This window comes from Pollicipes pollicipes, unplaced genomic scaffold, assembly GCF_011947565.3.
Source record: "Pollicipes pollicipes isolate AB1234 unplaced genomic scaffold, Ppol_2.1 Scaffold_4740;HRSCAF=5597_pilon_pilon_pilon, whole genome shotgun sequence".
NCBI lineage: Eukaryota > Metazoa > Arthropoda > Thecostraca > Pollicipedomorpha > Pollicipedidae > Pollicipes > Pollicipes pollicipes.
In genome coordinates this window covers 39,214,439-39,230,913 of record NW_023596545.1, presented here as the reverse complement: position 1 = coordinate 39,230,913, position 16,475 = coordinate 39,214,439, and the positions used below count along the sequence as shown (strand labels likewise).

Sequence of the window (16,475 nt, the reverse complement as noted above, 5' to 3'; positions counted from 1 at the left end):
TCTGCGTGCGAGGTTACACCTCTGCAGTCACTGGCCCACTGAGGAGGCGGCAGGACGGTCGGCGGCGCGGGCCCGCCAGTCGCGTGCTGGCCCGCCCCGGCCTGTGTCGGCGGACGCGCCCCGCGGCGCGCGAGCGCGGTACGCCGCTCTGGCCCGGCCGGCCGCGGCACCTACATGGGATTGAGCCGGTTGACGTTCTCCTCGGCGCCCTCATCCACGTTCCGTCGCAGGTCCGCTTGGATCTTCTTCAGCAGGGGCGTGCAGATGCCGTGCCCGATGGAGAGCTTCTCCTGGCGCGTCAGCCCGTACTCCTGCAGCGGCGGCCGGGCGCCCCTCAGACGCACGCACCGGCACCGACACCGACACAGGGACGGACGAGCTCACGGGAGGCTACGATCGAGGCGAGGGATCGGCATATCGAGGCGAGGGATCGGCGTATCGGGGACAGGCGGTGACGCACACTAGAGGCTGAGATCAGGACCGGCCCATATCGCAGGCTGGCGCGGACATCCGTCAGCAGCGGGGATCAACACGCCAGCTGGCGGCGACAGTCTCAACGACCGACACCAATCCCGGCTCCGCGACAAGGGCTAAACGCAACACACAGACGCCGCACTGCCGTCCAAAGGCAAGAGGCCTAAGAGCCATTAGTGAACACAGCACTTAAGCCGTTTTGCCTGTGGCCGGCAGACAAACAGCGCCGGGAATACGCTGCACGAAGGGTGATTCATGAGCGGCGCCCGTGTTACGACGGCCATGCCGAACTGCACAGCTGAGGTCTGGGGCAGATGACGCGGACTGGCGGTGCCGGCGGCGACCGCGCGCCCATGACTGGGTGCACAGGTCACCTGTGGGCGGCTCGTTCCCGAAGTGGGGTAACAGCAGCTCGTCTTATCGAAGGGATACTTCAGCGCACTCACCGCAAAGGTCAGATCGTAAATCCCAATGCCGATCATGTGTCACGAGCATACACAGCCGTCACACGCCATCAGGGGGAGGTTCTATCGACCCGAGGGCGTGGCGCGCGGTAAACACGGTGCAGCACGACAGGCCAGGACAGCCGGCCGCCTCACGGACACCGGTCTCGTAGCCCGGCCCGGCTCGGACCACCGACGGAGAGTCGGCCGAGGCGGCGGCAGGGGTTGGGCTCCGGGCGCGGACGGGGGGCGCAGCAGCTGACCCCGCGGCCACAGCGGCTCGGTGAGCGGGCACCTTGAGCTTATCCTCTCCCCTTCCCCGGCGGGGGAGGGACACTCAGTGTCGACACGGACCGGCTCCTCACAGGCTCCACAGCCACGACGTGCGCGATGAGTGCCGCTGCACCGCGCTGGCGAGTGTCGAGTGCACCGCACTGGCGTGTGTCGGGTGCACCACGCTGGCGAGTGTCGAGCGCACCGACCACCCAGCCGAGTCTCGGAGACTGCGCGTCGTCGAACAGCGCCCGGCCCGATGGCGCAGGCCCGTGTCTGGGCCCCGCACGCCACCGCCTGCGGCGCTGAAGAGCCACTGACCTGCGGTACAATGACGTCAGCCACCGTCTTGGCGACGCGGTACATCTCCTCGGCGTCGTCGAACTGCAGCACCTTCTGGTTGTGCTGCAGGTCGTACTTGATGTTGTCGTAGATGTCGGGTATCTTGCTGATGTCGAACTTGCCGTTGCTCGTCTTGAAGTCCTTCTCGAGCTTGACCCAGCGTCGGAGCATCAGCTCCCAGGTCTCGCCGTGGTACAGTATGAGCTCTGTCGGGGTGGCCGCCGTGGCAGCCTGGTCAGGCCGGCTGGCAACCCGTGGCAGCAGGCCACCGGCAAGCTTTATCACTAACAGCGGGTGTGGATAACACTCGCGCGGATCTAGCAGATCGCCCATCACGCGGCCAGACGTGTTGTCATGCATTCAAATGTCTGATCTCACCCAATGCCAGCTGGCTCTCTCACAAAGCTCTTAATTGGCTGGCCAGAATCATTTTTCTCAGAGCACCAGTAAAGAGCACACCGCTCTGGCACCTGTCTGACTGCCAGATGCAACACCGGCCTACCTTTGGACTCCTCCATTTTCGGGGTGATGACCTTCAGCAGCTTCTGGAGGTGGTTGTACACCAGCTGGCAGGTTTCCACCGGATTTTCTGCCATCAAACGAGAGAGCGTGAACATACACGCAAACCTGCCACCGCAAGTCAGACGATAATACGCTAGCATTCTCTAAGCAGATGTACTTAGTCTGGAGATCTGAGACGGGTTTCCAGGGTACTTAGGCTATCATAAACAAAAGGCGCTTGAGCGAAAGACACGAACATTTTGGCACTTGACCGACTCCACGCAAACAAACCAACGCTCACAAATGCGGACAAGTGGCAGTGTGGGCATTGACGGGTTTGACTTTAGTCAGCAACGCCTTCAACTGAGCGTGCTGAAGTAGAGCAAAACCCGACGGGAGGAGGTCGGCGCGGCGCCGAGGCGTCAGCGGCGGCGTCGGGTACACTGAGCGCGAGCACCAGCGGTCGCCCGCTGAGCACCGAGGCGGTGTCGACCATGCCGAGCACGAGCACCGGCGGTTACCCGAGGCGGTGTCGACCATGCCGAGCACGAGCACCGGCGGCCACCCGAGGCGGTGCCGACCATGCCGAGCGCCGGCGGCCGCCACTCACTGAGCCGACTGAGCGCCTTGGCCACGCTGATGGAGCCGGTGGGGTTCAGCTGCTGGATGTCGGCGGCCGTGAAGTCGCGGTCCTGCTGGAACAGGTCGTGGATGCTGTTCTTCACCCTGCGGCGGAGGCGTTCGCTCAGACGGGGCCTGGCTCGAGACCGGACGCGTGACCGGACCGGACGGCGCATCACCAAGCTCGCCGTCTGCCGCGGCCGGCAGGCCAGCGCCGTCCCAATGCTCCGCACACAGCGGTCGACACTCACATGTTGAGCAGGTTGCGCGAGTCGGAGTCGTTGTCAAGCAGGCCGTTTGTGTCGGCGGACTTGACCATCTGGACCAGGATCGGGGTCAGCTCGCCCTCCAACGCCAGCAGCCCTGGGGAGGCCACAGAGAGCGTCATCGCGACATTCCTTCGCTGCCACCGGCGAGCCTCGGCGCGACACGCCATGAACGTCACGTGCCGACTGCAGGCGGCGACGGCGGCCGGCTCACCGTGCCCTTCGCCGCCCACCGCTGGCTCAGACACACGGCCTCAACAGGCCTACAGCAGCGTGGCCAACACCCCGCTATCCTATCTCAGAGTGATTCCTTTAACGCCCTTAACACCATCTTCAACGCAATGCAGCGCCTCAGCTCGCCGGACGGGCGGGCGCCACAGTTCAACGCACGTGGCGCCAAACGCGCCGCAGTGACTACGCCTGTCGTCAGCGCAGACGGCCTGAAGCGCACACCGCGGACGGAGCTCAGCCGCCGCCGGCCGGCCCCGAGCACACCTTTGGCGAAGGCGGCGGCCGTCATCTGCACCCTGCCCTCGTCCGACGCGTAGATCTTGAGGTCGTGCCGGTAGGTGGAGTGCAGCCGCAGCAGCCCCAGGCCCTGCGTGCCGGCGTACTCCCCTGCGGCGGCCGGCGCGCTCGGGTCACCGGCGCGACACGGCGGCGGGGCGGCGAGGGCAGACCGAGCCGCGGCGGCCGCCGGCGCCGGCCGCGGCGCTCGTCACACGCGGCCGCAAGCAGTGTACAGCCATGAACACTCGTCGAGGCAAACCGGATATGCGCAAAATGAGACTGCCAAAGGTACAAGCGGCAGAAAAACAGCCGCACATTTCGAATACAAAAGAGACGAACAGTGTAAAAATCGTAACACTAGCGCAGCAAGCGAGCGGAGACCGGCCACGGGCGACAGGACTCAGCAAGCACTCCGACCGTTTTCAAATAAGCGTACAAATGCCGGAGCTTATGATCATAAACCGGGGCAACTAAGCAATAAACGAACAAGAACAAAGGCATCGTTTCATTTTAAAAATGCCCGCATGCGACGGCTGTTGGGCAGCGGTGCGAGCAGCGGAGAAATTGCGTGACAACGGACTGGCTTCAGGTGGCCGCTGGCCCTGGACGGTCACAGACGCTCCGCCGGCGCTGGGACGCTCTGGGAGCTGCCATGCGCGGGAGGCCGTGACGCCGCGCCAGGGTCGGCCGCGGGGCAGCGCCGCCGGCAGCCGTCGCGAGCCGCGGTCGGTTAGTAAGCGAGGAGCGCATGCGGAGAGGAGCGGGCGGCGGGTCGGGACGGTGAGGGCACAGGTGCTTACAGCGCTGGGGGCCAGCCGAATGTTCCCCGCTCCCTCCCGCCTCTCCCCAGGCCTCTCGGCAGTGAGGCAGCACTGCGGGCCGATGCCGAAATGCATCCACGTATGCGAGAGGGACTTAAGACTGACTCGCGGAAGCCAGGATGACTATCGCGCTTTAGGCTCGCAATGAGCACGCTCGCCCAAGTGCGGCATTCCAACAGATGGTTGCTGATGGCTGATGGGGACCCCCGCCACCCGTTCTCCAACGGTGGCTAGCTTATGGCGTGTGATGAAAGCGAGCGTAACACTAGCGCAACTGCTGGCTTACAGCAAGGACCGAATAAATTTATCAGGATTTGGGATGAGGCAAACGCACCCAATCAGCTTCAGAGGAGCACTCTACTTGGCCTAGAAACGGAGCTGACTTCCACAATTACTGCATGAACTCGCACCGAGCACCGTGGTTAGTGGGGACGCACAGAAAACCAGACAGAGACAGCAAGAGACAGAGTGAGTATGAGCGAGGAAGAGCATGGAAAAGCTACAGGTGGATAATCAGGAGGTCCCACTAACAGTGATACGCGGGGAATCCCTCCGACATTCCTGACCCCCAGGGCTGCATAATACCTGCGGTGGGAGAGACAGAGCGACAGTGTCAGGAGACAGATGGGTCACATCCAGGCGGCGCCACGGGCCGCTGAGCGCGGCAGGCGGCAGCCGACGCTCACCACGGCCCATGTACATAAGCGCGTGACATACACACACCCACATGGAGCCAGATGCTACAAATGACGGTAAAAAAAAAACAGGGCGTGCCGGCCACTGTAGAATCTCTCAGGCAGCGGCGATGTTATGAACAGCTAACACCAACAGGCGGTGGGTTATGATCGACTATTACCACCGCTCACCACCGCGCAAACCACTACGAGGAGTCAATGACACAGTAATGGTACGCCACGACCACCTCACACAGAACCCGTTAGTGCGACCTGGGTTATTGCCTTCAGCAGCGTCTGGCGCGGCAACAGCCCCCGCCGCGCACGCGCCTACAGGGCGGCCGCGCGTCGCCGTGTTCATAACACTGGGACGCCGGCGGCGCGACCGGTCAGAGCGCTGGGAGCTGCGGGCCGGCACAGGGCGCCGGCGCCCACGCCATCGGGCCCGTCGCTTAGACATGACGAAGCACCACCGAACGTCAAGGTGATGAGACTGCAGCGTGCGTCATTTACAGAGTGAAGCCTCGGCTCTCACGCGGCCGTCGGTCGCGGCATGATAGCGCGCCACGGACAAGGGCTGCGTTCGAAGTGTGCTGACAACGCTAGCCAGACACGAAAGCGCGGTATTTTCATGACGTCACGTGATGTAAGCGTCTTGACGCACCGACGTTTTTCTCGAGAACACTTCACGTCATCATGTACATGCAAAGTTCAACAAGGCCCAACTTTTACATCCCCGCCAGATTTTACGATCTGCCGTCCTTTTTGTTTTCACAAGAATATCAGCCTGGCTTTGATATCTTATCGGACAACGTAACGTGATCTTTTTACGCGAGGACGTCTCCGTTTTCGCTTTAGATCGCGGTGCGATGCGCGCTTTAGTAGGTGCTGCGACCGGGACACTACTGCGACCAGTGATGACTCAGCCCACTCGGCCACCGGGACCAGCAATCTCCTGAGCTCCCATCACTGACCAGCGCGTCAGCGGGCACTCAGGGGCTCGCCGACGCGGCCCACACCCGCGCACGCGGCCGCTGCTGCCGCCGCCGACTTACCTTGGCCGCCCGGGTACATACACCGGAATATTTTGCCCAGCTCCTCGGCCTGGACGCGGCCGGCCGGCGTCAGCTCGCCGCCCCACTTGAGCACGAGCACCAGGGACGGCTCCTCGGAGGTGCTCTCTGGCGGCGAGAGGGCCGGCGGCGCGCTCAGGCGGCCGTCCGTCGAGGCGGCGCCGGACGCGCGCGCGCAGGCCACCACGCCGCGCCGGCAGCCGCTCACAGACAGCGGGCCACGAGAGCGGGCGCCGCGACTACAGCGGCCCCACACCAGGATACAACACCCACAGGTGTCCCCATGTACGGACGGTGCGCCCACAAACGCGAGCAGACGCCGACACGACGCTGTCGGGTGTCCAGAGAAAAGGCCATCCCAACACGCCCGGTACGTACAAGACAAGAAACACACATGTCTCGAAGGATACGAATATCAGGCCTATGTACTGTAGTTGCGGACATGCCACTGGCGAGAAGGGATGCAAACCGACACGGACGAGACTGTCAGGTGCCCAGGATGTGGGCAGGACGACCACACGTGTCAGGGGACACGAACAACCAACCCATGCGTGTCCGGGTATGTCCATATATGTCCGGGTGTCCGCACATGACAGGCGCTCGTGTGTAAAAATACGCACAACGTGCTCACACCTGCGCACGGACATCCCCCTCACACGGACACATCGATCGTATGACGTGTCCAGAGACGCATATACAGCACGCTTGTACAAGCTCACCGCATCCCATCCATGGGATAATTGATATAGCCCAATTCAGACGTCTGGTGTGTCAATAGCTGTTGATATATCAATAACGTCGGAAACGGAAATTATCATTTAAGTTCGGTTGTGAAGGAAGCACTCGAAGGCTTTTTACAACGGCATACAGCGCTACGAAACGCCGTTGTAATATCACTAACAGCGACAGAATGAGCAGGTTGCCGTGCCTTCATGCACATGCCCTGCGAAAGCGAAAGGCCCGCATACGCACAAGGCGAATATAGACGTCGACGCGTCGAAGGCTAGTCCCGGGTAATCTAATTCATATCAAACTCCGTGTCACGCCCTGCCAGATTAAGGTTAGCGGCATCACACCGCTGCCAAACAGTTCTAGCCTCACGTAAACAAGTCGGCCGACGCCCACAACGGGATTCCACGTAATCGCTTACAACGGTTCATGACCCCCGATGCCGTGCCAAAACTCCCTGCCCGGGAACAACGCCGGAGGTCACTGGCCCGCCCGACCCGACTCACCGTCCTCGCTGCTCCTCTTCCAGCCCTTGGGCTGGTACTTGATCTGAATTTTCCGGTTGATGCCCGAAAAGTGTCCGTACCTGTGACAAAGAAAACAGGTTGAACCCAGCCGACTCGGAGCAGAAGGACGAGCCGCCTAGTTCGGTGGCGCAGTTCGGTGCTCTACATGACACGGATGAGCCGTGTCCAGGTGCAGCGGAGCGCGGCGTCGCGCGGCAGACGCGACGGCATGCCAGTCGCACGCATGCCCGGAAGCGGTACCCGAGCGGCGGCGCGTCGCGCCCGCCAGGCCGTGGCGCCGGGGTCCGCCCGGCCGGCGGACGTCGGCGTGCGGATCTGGGCCGCGTCCCGACGCCGGGCCGGCGCGGCGGCCTCCGTCGGCTCGGAGAGCAAAGCCCCAGCACCGCCCAGCCTCAGGGCGGCGCGGCTCGGGCCGGCCGGCCCAGCGCGCCCACCGGCGCCGCTGGCCGGGGGCGGGACACCCTCCTGGCCCCGCAGCCCGAGGCGGCGGGGCGGCGGGCTGCGGCCGGACCCAGCCAGCGCCTTGCCTGGCGCCGGCAGGCAGCCCAGATCCGCGGTCAGTCACAGCTCCCACGCCGAGCAGGTGACCTGGGCCACCGAGACGGCGGCGGCCGGCCGGGCACCGGTGCGGTGCAGACCCCCGCGGGCCGGCCGGCGCCTGCCAGACAGTCCGCTGCCGACCAGTCCGCCCTCGCGGCGCGGCTCGCGCGCCAGGGCACTCGTCTTCCAACCTTCTACCTCCGCTAACCGATGTGTTATAAGCCCACATGACTGAAAAACTTCACAAATGCCTGAATCCAATGACCAAGGTGGACAAGCCAAGCTGTAGACGGCACACTCTTGCCAAAGAATGATTGTAGTGGGGGTTGCAGGGACTGACTGAAATGTGTCTACTAATCTATACAGGGAGCGCTACTTATAGCTAGATAATACATCGGCAATTTCCTGGATATGCCTGGTTTGGCCCAACGGAGCCGCCAATTTTCAATAATATTTGCTGCTAGCCGTGGCTTTTACCACAAAGCCCACCTCCAAGAAAGAGTTGTGGCTAGAATTCAAAACATGCAAGAGATATGACATGTTTACATCACTGCCATTCCCCAAACCGTCATCATCCACCACATCACCTCACGAACGTGAGATCGTTCACCACTACAGACACTGACGGTCATGAGGCCAGCCGCAGGCCATTCCCGCCACAGCACTAAACGGCGCGGCACACACAAAGCCTGTGCAGCTCACGAGACCAGCGGCTGCATGCCTGACCGCCCGGTGCCGGTGGGCCCGCAGACTGACCAGCGGCTGCATGCCTGACCGCCCGGCGCCGCTGGGCCCGCAGACTGACCAGCGGCTGCATGCCTGACCGCCCGGCGCCGCTGGGCCCGCAGACTGACCAGCGGCTGCATGCCGGACCGTCCGGTGTCGCTGGGCCGGCAGACTGACCAGCGGCTGCATGCCGGACCGTCCGGTGCCGCTGGGCCGGCAGACTGACCAGCGGCTGCATGCCGGACCGTTCGGTGCCGCTGGGCCGGCAGACTGACCAGCGGCTGCGTGCCGGACCGTCCGGTGTCGCCGGGCCGGCAGACTGACCAGCGGCTGCATGCCTCACCGTCCGGCGCCGCTGGGCCGGCAGACTGACCAGCGGCTGCATGCCGGACCGTCCGGCGCCGCTGGGCCGGCAGACTGACCAGCGCCTGCATGCCGGACCGTCCGGTGCCGCCGGGCCGGCAGGCGGAGCGCGCAGCGCGCACGCCGGTCATGCAGCGCACGACGGTCCTCGACGTCGGGCAGGTCAGGGGGGCGGGGGGAGGGGCACACCAGGCGGCGGGCGGCCCGACCCGGGGAGAAGGCCACGCATGCCGGCAGCATACAGTGCGAGCCAGGCGCGGGGCGGGGGGGGGGGGGGGGGCAGCGGGGCAGGCCGAGTCGCCGACCGTCACTCACAGTACGGCCGGCGTCTGAACGGACAGCAGCAGCACGCTGCAACAGAGGGAGAGACGCCGACGTCACCGGCGGCCCGGCGGGACAGGGGAAGAGACGCCGACGTCACCGGCGGCCCGGCGGGACAGGGGAAGAGACGCCGACGTCACCGGCGGTCCGGCGGGACAGGGGGAGAGACGCCGAAGTCACCGGCGGTCCGGAGGGACGGGAGAGAGACGCCGAAGTCACCGGCGGCCCGGCGGGATAGGGGGAGAGAGACGCCGACGTCACCGGCGGCCCGGAGGGACAGCGGGAGAGAGACGCCGACGTCACCGGCGGCCAGGCGGGACAGAGGAGAGATGCAGACGTCACCGGCGGCCCGGCGGGACAGGGAGAGAGAGACGCCGAAGTCACCGGCGGCCCGGCGGGACAGGGGGAGAGAGACGCCGACGTCACCGGCGGCCCGGCGGGACAGGGGAAGAGACGCCGACGTCACCGGCGGCCAAGCGGGACAGAGGAGAGATGCAGACGTCACCGGCGGCCCGGCGGGACAGGGGGAAAGAGACGCCGATGTCACCGGCAGCCTGGGGGGACGGGGGGAGATAGACGCCGACGTCACCGGCGGCCTGGCGGGACAGGAACAGACAAAGGGGGAGAATGGTCACCAGCCGTCCGGCGGGACAAAGGGGTCACCAGCCACCCGGCAGGATGGAGGAAGAGAAGGATCACCAGCCGTAGTAGGATGGACGGAGACGAAAGCCAATAGCGGCTCAACCATATACGTAGGCAGAGATGGGCTCTCAACCGGCCCACAAGGTAGTAATTAGCCGACATCACGAACAAAATAAAATGATGTTGCATCCCGGCAGTCCTCGCAAATATGGAGGAAGGGTTTTGCCAGCAATTCCATGAAACAAAACGAGAGAGAAGGATTTCGCCGGCGGCTTAGATCAACAGAGAAGTGTTGCAATTACTGCGGGATCGGGTGGGAGGTGTGCCAGCTCCAGCACCAGCCGATGCCGTCTGACCGCCGTGCCGCCGGTCATCACGAGCTTGCCGCGTGGCTCGGTAGACAGGGAAGGAGGCTCCGCCGGCAGCCGGGGGCCGACAGCGCCGCACCCCCTGCCCCCTCCCCCCGCCCGCCGCAGACCAGCGTGCGGCGGTCCGGGCCGCCGGGCCGGGGCGCCGCATGCCAGATCCCCGACACGGCAACGGCACCATGCACGCCGCCAACTCACATTTCCAACACGTTGCGCAGCTGTTCGAGCTTGGCTCGCTTCTTCACCACCTCGGGATCGTCGTCATAAGAGTCCAGCAGCTCGCGCGCCACGTCCAGGATCTCCTGCAGCTGCTTGGGCTTCTTCAGCTTGATGTGGCCCTGCTGGTCGCCGTCGTACTTGCGGAAGATGTCGAAGAACCTGTTGGCATCGAAAGCCTCGGGTAAAACCTAGCGGCGACACCAGCCAGCCGGTCTGGGGCGAAGGCCTAGGCCTGACACGCGCTGCCACAGCTTAGGCAAGATCGGTAATCGAACAATCGCCATGCACATGCTATTGACACCGTCATAACTGGTCCAGAATGGTCCTCCTCGTTGGGCTGCCACCTGAGACGGTTTCACGCTGCATATGGCAGCATCCAAAAGACACGTAACAGAACAAATCCCGGAAGGCGAAATGCACGCCGCTTAGCCGTCTTACCGTCATGGTGTAAGCATTCCAACGCATTTCAGTACATTCCAAATGGGGCGCTACTTTTTCCGCATACATGAGCTCCCCGAACCACATGCATTCGTCACACCCGCAGCCGCATTAGCAGCATGGACCCCAGCCCAACAGGGCCAACCCAGGGGGCTCACTTCTGGTGGCGTATCTCCATCTTCATCTTCTGCTTGGGCGTTCGGTCGCCGTGGCGTATGACGGCAATGGCGCAGCGCAGCTCCATCATCTTGCCGAAGGTGGTGGGCACGATGGGCGGGTCGTCCAGCTGGAACGGCACCGACCACGGGATGTGCAGCGTGGGCGCGAGTTCGCGCAGGATCATGTTGCCCAGGATCTTGGCCGAGTCGTCGTAGTACTTGTTGGAGTTCTTGACGAAGCTGAAGCCGTTGACGTCGCAGACGTAGGAGCGGCCGTTCGCCCTGCGGGAGTGCGGAGACGCACGTCAGCACGAGCGCACACTGCGGCGTGATGCAGTCGGAAGCGCAATGGACTCCCGGCCCAGGAAACCGGGTTCGAATCCCGCCTTTACCACACCATTTACGACAATCACACGGAGCATGATGACACTAATGATCTTTGCCCACTTCCATAAGAGGATAAGTGACGTAACCACGGTAGCATATCGATCGACCTGATGCAGGCGAACATAATGAGGACAACATTGCCATGGCGTGACGTTCGTGAGTGAGCGCCGTTACCTTCATCACACTAACGACCAGCACGGTAATGTTCAACATTAATATCCAACAACACCATGCTGTCTCACGGCACCGGTTGTTTATAACGGAGCGTGGCACGCTGGACGGACCACCTCCAAACGGATGCCATCAAAGACGTGCCGGAAGCACGAGAGCTGACGCACCTGAGCAGATCAAATCCGCAGACGGTCTGCTTGAACGCCTGGCACACCTTCCTGGCGATCAGCTTCTCGGTGTTGGTCAGGATCACCGGGTAGCGGACCTCCTGTAACGCAGGGCCGGCCCGGGCCGGCGGCAGATCAGCCTCCACCATACCCAGCCAGCATGCACTGCCCGCCAGCTGGGCAGATATCCGCCGACACCTTACCGAATGTCACGCTACTTTCATCCTCGCCACGATAGGGGATGGGGGGGGGGGAGGGGATATGACCTCACACACGTAGGGCTTTCTGAGGATATCTCTCCGGCTTGCGAAATCGCGCTCATATCTTCGGTAGCCTATGGAGCAATCATTGTGCGCATTTGAAACGTCAAACACGTATCTCCAGCACTTCCCATTCCCGAACAGGTCCGGTTTTTCCCCCAGAAAGCCGCAGGGCGATCCATGGCCGGTGCGGGCGGCGGGCGGACACCGGAGCACCCGCCGATCTTGCGCGGCAGGCGGACACCGGAGCACCCGCCGATCTCGCGCGGCGGGCGGACACCGGAGCACCCGCTGATAGCGGGCGGCGGGCCGACACTGTCACGTTAACGGAACACTACGTTATAAAAAGACGCTCAAACACATCAAACCGCATGCTAATGTGCTCAAAATTAAACCAGAAATCTGCCTGCGTTAACTCAGTGTCGCTACATAGTATATTCTCGTATATATGGAAATTCAAAGATATGTTAGTAGATCTCGTAGATATGCTCTTTTTTGGAAAAATTGACATTTGGCATGGCAGGATGGGGTTTATTTGACCTAGAAACAAAAACGTAACGATCGTGAGATTTAATTGCATTGAGACCAGCCCACTTTTTCCGCGAAGCTAAATCATTCTTAGTTTAGAAGCGACGGGGAGGGGCTCGCATTAATCCACCCCCTTCAGTCAGCAGTATGAACAAGAGCGAGTCAGGGCGAGGACTAATGGAGCACCCATCCGGGCCGGGAAGACTCTACCGAACGCTTTTAAACAGCTTTACAGCCCGTACACACAGGAAGATGGCGTTTTGGCAGGAAGCTACGTTCCCCTTTTAAAATTGGCGTTATATCGATCATGCTGTCTCGTTTCAATTGATGGTGCACAAGAGCCTTTCTCATGCAACATCCCACGACACGTATCACTGCTAGACCGCTGCAATTGCAAACTCCCACTTGAAGAGAATCAGCGCGACCATACGAGACGTCACGTGACGCCACGATAATCTAACCCTCGATTTACTTCCGCGAATGCAGCCGTTTGAATGGAATCACACCATGATTCGCATGTACTGTACGGAATGGTGACATTTCAACCCATTTACGCATTTTACACCCGTTGTTTGAATGATGTACGTGACATCTTAGCTGGCGACATCTATGCAATTCGTTCACCACGGAGTGGTCTGCTTGTTACGCCGATAGTGTAAACGGCATTGGGCGTTACGCATTCTGCTATACAGCTCCCTCGTAACGCAGCCATGGACACCTGGCTGGGTGTACAATTTCCATCCAGTAGGTTCTACACCAGTAACGCGGGCAGCCAATTTCATATACCTTCCACTAAAACATCCAAAGGCACAGCGTTTTTCGATGAGTTCGATGGCAGTACTTCAGCGTAGGTAACACAGCATAGTAGCTGCAGTGGTATGTTATGGAAAATCACATGGACATAGCTGGACTGGCCCTGGTGGTGTCCGTTTTCGTCAGACAACGGTGCAAATAGGAATATTTCATCACGGACGTCGGCGCGTAGCACTGCACCGTGAGACAGTGCAGTGCTGACGATGATGATTGGGGCTTTAGGGCGCGTCGACTTCTAGGGTCATTTTGCGCCTGTGCAATGCTGAGCGACGGAACGACGCAACACGCTGAGCACGGCGGCGGGAGCATCTGCTGCCGTCCAAACACCGTCCGGGGTCGACTGTGGGACGAACGGCGCATATCGCACGCATTAAAGCGAACAAAGCAACCTCCTCAAATCCGGTCAGCAATGGCGCTTCCAGTGAAATAGTGCCGCCCACTACGCCGCCATTCTGACATGACGTCACTCTAGACCGAACGAATTAAACATGACTACTGCCGGAAGCGTGGCACGGTAACCTGCACGCGGTCGATAGCAACAAGTCAGGATAAAATCTCCCAGCATGCTCCGCGGACTCGCTTCAACCCGGGCCGCCAGCAGCACTTGGTTCCCAGCCCTGAATCGATCACCGACGCTATCGTCACGGCTTCGCCGACGCTGTTATCGAGCCGGATCGCCGCGGCGTGGCTCTGGCTTGCATGCAATCACCACCCCTGGGATTCAGCACCCGGGTGTCACGCGTAGACCGCTCGTCGGTGGCGCGGCTGGCACCGTTCGGGTCTGAGAGACGCTCCCGCGATCTTACTTCATGGATGACGACCCCCGCGCGCGCGACACCCTGCCTGTCCGCCAGTCCCCGAGGCCGGAGGGGAGAGGGGGGGGGGGGGGGGCCAGGTCGGGCCGGCAGACCAGCGCCGGTCCGCTTGCCCCATCCACAGGCGTATTACGCTGAACAGCAGGCTACCGACGCCAGCCGAACTGAACTCTTTACTCATCATTTAGTCGTTCTCATTTATTTATTTTCATCGTAGTGAGTTCGTTTAAACTATTTGTATTACTTGCTGTTATCTATATTACTTTAGTATTTGTGTTACTGGGCAGGCAAGCAGCGGGTGGGTGGGCAGGCGGGTAGCGGGTGGATGGGTAAAGGGCATTCTACCCTGAACGCCTCCAGCGTTAGGGCCCGGCTACTCACTGGCACAGCCCTCACCTAAGGCTGTAATCAATGACGTCATGGGCAGCAGCGCCACACGCAAACGGCCGTACTCCAATGCCGGAAAACGATTGTGGCGCACTTGCCTGTGACGTCACGTGTTGATTCTTGGGGATGGAGTTTGACTATGGGGAAAACGGGCCCCCCAGTCAGACGACACTCCACGCCGCGTCACGCGCGCCCAATCACAGCGGGGCGAGAAGGGACAGACAGGCCCTCTTACACCGGCCGGTAGCCCTGATGATTTGGGCTTTGGGGCGCACCGACACGTTGGCCATATGGCACCCATGGCCGGAAGCCCTGACGAGGCCGACAAATGCAGCGAGGAGGCATGCATGCGACCACAGCGGGACGACAACGGGCAGAACGGCCCCGTAACACCGGCCGGTGACCCTGACACGGCCGACAGCCGCAGCGCGGAGGCGGACGGGGCGGCCCGAGCGGCGCCTGCCGCAGCAGCTGCACGGTCGGCGCGGCTGCAGCGCACCGGTAACGACAGGTTTTTAGCTTGGCCGGTCGGTGGCGCTCAGCGACACACCACAGGTGACCTAATCACCAGAGGTGAGTGTTGTGATGACGTGGCCGTGCGGTTTACAAAGGCGTAGTCGTGTTCAATATCACCCACCTGGTCGTCAGAAGTGAACCTCGCGATAACGTCGCCATATGGCTTACAAAGGCGTCGTTGCGTTCAACAGCACACGCCATCCTAGGCCTCATTAACGCCAGCTCCGTAACCGGAGCAGTGCTTGACTCCCGCCGTTGTGCTCCCAACACACAAACCTACGGACTCGTTCCGAGAACCATCAAACTCAAACATCTAAATCCCATGTTCCCCGTTCCGGGAAATGAATCGAACGGATGTTTTTCGGATTTGTGCTTCGTAACTGGGGCCGACGGCCGGCTGTCGGCTCCGCTGCCGTCGATAAGCGCAGGTCCGGACTGACCTTGCCGTCCTGGTCCCGCTCCACCTTGCCGTCGAGGGCCGGCGACTTTCTCGCCTCGGCGTGAGCGTACTCGGGACCCACTGTGTACACCTGCAACGACACGCACACGCTGCTGAAACCGAGCGTACTCCGTACACTGTATACACCTGCAAAAACAGGCACACGCTGCTGAAACTGAGCGTACTTCGGGCCTACTGTGCACACCTGCAACGGCACGTGCTGAAACTGTGCGTGCTCTGCCCCACTGTGTACACCTGCAACAGAATGTAGAACTGCAAACAACAGTACAGTGCTGAAACAGAGCGTACTCCGAAGCCACTGATTACGCCTCCAACAACAATGTTCCCGTGAACACTGTAGCGAATCTTCACAAAATCAATGACGAATGAATCAGGAAAATACTTAGGGTGTTTTTTTAGATGTATCTGGCATATGGTACATGTTGGAAGATATCATTTTGGATGTGTGAATGTATTTAGGGCAAACACATTTTTTCCATAGCCCCAAACCTTTCAAATTTTTTTTCAATCTGTATGCAGTTTATACAAACAGTAATAACGTCCGATCAATCGCTAATGAAGCTTATTGCTCACCTAACATTAAAACACATTAAAAAGGAACTGAGAACAGCACAACATTTACCGCACAAATGATCGACGGCAGGGGGGGGGGGGGGGTATAGTATCTTTATTGGCCGCGTGGGATATAACACTGTAAACTGATGAGAACGTGGGCGAAATACATATAAACCTGTATTTGAGGAGCGCTTTTTTGCGGTCGTTTTAGCCATTTTCCTGGCTCGGACCATGACTCGATTTGAGGCGCGACACACAGCATGCTCCACTTCAGCAAAGCCGTCAGCATGCACACGGCAAAGACGAGGTGTTCCGGGTGGTTTGCCGACCGCCGACCACTCTCGTCGCGTGTTAAGACCGCCCTAAGTTATTTACATTCCACTGGAA

The 16,475-nt window shown here is 61.0% G+C and overlaps 1 protein-coding gene across 1 annotated transcript in view; it reads right to left on the bottom strand.

The window, feature by feature from the left end:
• Positions 1-16,475, bottom strand: part of LOC119098357 (inositol hexakisphosphate and diphosphoinositol-pentakisphosphate kinase 2) — a gene marked incomplete in the record, with an annotated part of 85,522 nt that overhangs the window by 18,058 nt on the left and 50,989 nt on the right. Inside the window, 13 exon segments of the mRNA XM_037221277.1 lie at positions 175-311; positions 1,512-1,738; positions 2,035-2,121; positions 2,644-2,759; positions 2,906-3,017; positions 3,416-3,538; positions 4,783-4,836; positions 5,981-6,106; positions 7,234-7,313; positions 10,413-10,592; positions 11,030-11,311; positions 11,755-11,855; positions 15,514-15,603. Coding sequence (XP_037077172.1) covers positions 175-311; positions 1,512-1,738; positions 2,035-2,121; positions 2,644-2,759; positions 2,906-3,017; positions 3,416-3,538; positions 4,783-4,836; positions 5,981-6,106; positions 7,234-7,313; positions 10,413-10,592; positions 11,030-11,311; positions 11,755-11,855; positions 15,514-15,603 — 1,715 coding nt within the window.